The sequence below is a fragment of the Sinocyclocheilus rhinocerous genome, unplaced genomic scaffold (genome assembly GCF_001515625.1).
Source record: "Sinocyclocheilus rhinocerous isolate Xijiao unplaced genomic scaffold, SAMN03320098_v1.1 scaffold2867, whole genome shotgun sequence".
NCBI lineage: Eukaryota > Metazoa > Chordata > Actinopteri > Cypriniformes > Cyprinidae > Sinocyclocheilus > Sinocyclocheilus rhinocerous.
This window is the reverse complement of record NW_015666959.1, coordinates 11,722-13,700: the sequence shown is the minus strand read 5'-3', so window position 1 is coordinate 13,700 and position 1,979 is coordinate 11,722. Positions and strand designations below refer to the sequence as shown.

The 1,979-nt window shown below is 36.7% G+C and overlaps 1 protein-coding gene across 1 annotated transcript in view; it reads left to right on the top strand.

Annotated features, from left to right (window-relative positions):
* Window positions 1–1,167, top strand: part of LOC107733253 (vigilin-like) — an 11,606-nt gene extending 10,439 nt beyond the window's left edge. The window contains exons 18-21 of the mRNA XM_016544817.1: window positions 228–449; window positions 580–798; window positions 906–1,044; window positions 1,124–1,167. Of these exons, the coding sequence (XP_016400303.1) occupies window positions 228–449; window positions 580–798; window positions 906–1,044; window positions 1,124–1,152 (609 nt within the window). The 3' untranslated portion in view covers window positions 1,153–1,167. The remainder of the gene's footprint in view (window positions 1–227; window positions 450–579; window positions 799–905; window positions 1,045–1,123) is intronic.
* The last annotated feature ends 812 nt before the right edge of the window (window positions 1,168–1,979 follow it).

Sequence of the window (1,979 nt, the reverse complement as noted above, 5' to 3'; positions counted from 1 at the left end):
GTTTTGTAAAAATCGACGCGTTTCAAAAAGGCGGGGCATAGAGGAGAAACAATAATGTACAGTATGTGGAAAATAATGTGTTTTTTGAACTTTAAACCGCGTAAACACATTTCATTACACCAAATACACAAAATAATGTTCTTTTTAGCAGCATCATATGACCCCTTTAAGAGCTGTGCATTTATTGTGTGACCTAAAGATGTTTGTGGTGGGGTTTTTTTTATTAGCAAATTAAAGGCCACACAGTTGAGCTTCGTGCCAAACCTGAATACCACAAGTTCCTTATTGGAAAAGGAGGTGGAAATATCCGCAAGGTGCGGGACAGCACAGGCGCCAGGATCATCTTCCCTACTGCTGACGATAAGGATCAGGAACTGATCACAGTCATTGGTACAGAGGAAGCTGTAGCAGAAGCACAGAAGGAGCTGGAGGCACTTATTAAGAGCTTGGTTAGTCCCCGTGTTCATCTCTTGTTTTTTTTTTTTTTTTACCCCAACACTGATCCTCAGAAAAATGTTAATCTTCTGAATGGATAATATTTGCCCTAATGATTCTTAAATCGTATATTCCTGATATCAGGATAACGTTGTAGAAGACGTCATGATTGTCGATCCCAAGCACCATCGGTTCTTCGTGGCACGTCGTGGCCAAGTCCTGAGGGACATTGCTGACGAGTATGGTGGCGTTATAGTCAGTTTCCCCCGAACTGGTTCACAGAGCGATAAGGTCACCCTAAAGGGAGCCAAAGATTGTTTGGAGGCAGCAAAGAAACGCATGCTGGAGATGATTGAGGATTTGGTAAGTAGATGTAACAATCTGCAATGCATCAATGCGATTCCAATCTCAGACTGCTGCATTTGCTATTTTAAAGAGGTAACAGACTACATGTTCCTCTAAATTTGCAGGATGCTCAAGTGATCATGGAGTGTGTGATCCCTCAGAAGTTCCACCGCTCCATAATGGGGCCTAAAGGCTCTCGCATACAGCAGATCACTAAAGACCACAATGTGCAGATCAAGTTTCCAGACCGAGATGACCAGCAAGGTAAATACCACAGTGAATATCAATAATTAAAAGGTCATATCATAGAAATAAAATATTTCTTGATCTATCTTTGAAATAGAAACCACAACTCTCCCTTGTACAAAATGACCACACACTGAAGGTGAAGTGCAAAAAATGGCCCATTTGAGAAGTGCAGAAATCACCTCTTACTCTTATACATCAGTGATACCAAATTTGATAAAAACTAATGTTGGGAGTAAGATGTGGGGAAGGTTTTAATCTAGAGCAGTAGTTTTCAGCCGTTTTATATTTCAATTATTTCTGCTGTAATTATGACAGCTGCTTGTTTTCAAATGTTTTTATTGATAATGTGGTTAATTTTAATGATTCTTGTTTTGTTTTTTTTTTATTCCAAGAGTTATGTTCATATGGTTCTGCAGAACCATATGTTCTTCAATATTTAAAAATGTACTCATTTTTCAGGTCAAGCAATAGTTATTAAAATGGTTATGGGAAAAGTTATTTATTTATAAGGATTTTATTTTAATTTAGAATAAATTAAATTTTAATATAAAGAATTTAAATACTTAAGGCATCCTGCAGTCCCCTCTGAACTAGGCATGGGCCGGTATGAGATTTTGACGGTATCATAACCTTAAGCAAAAATATCACGGTTTCACGGTATCACGGTATTGTTGTTACAGCTCTAAAATGTGTTAATTTTAAATGTCTGGGTAAAAAAAAAAAATTTGAACACAATATATTTTGAGCAGCATACAGAATATTTGGAACAGTAGTATTTGTTTATTTTTCTTTGATTTGTTTCTGAAATGTGGGCTGTCCTGCAGCTTTTGATGTGGATGGTTGATTTGCTGCTAGAGCTACTGCTGCCCTAAAAAGAAGAAAAATAAAGACTGACATCTTTATTTAACCTAAATCTGTAATTACAGTTATTTAATTTTAGTTATATAATT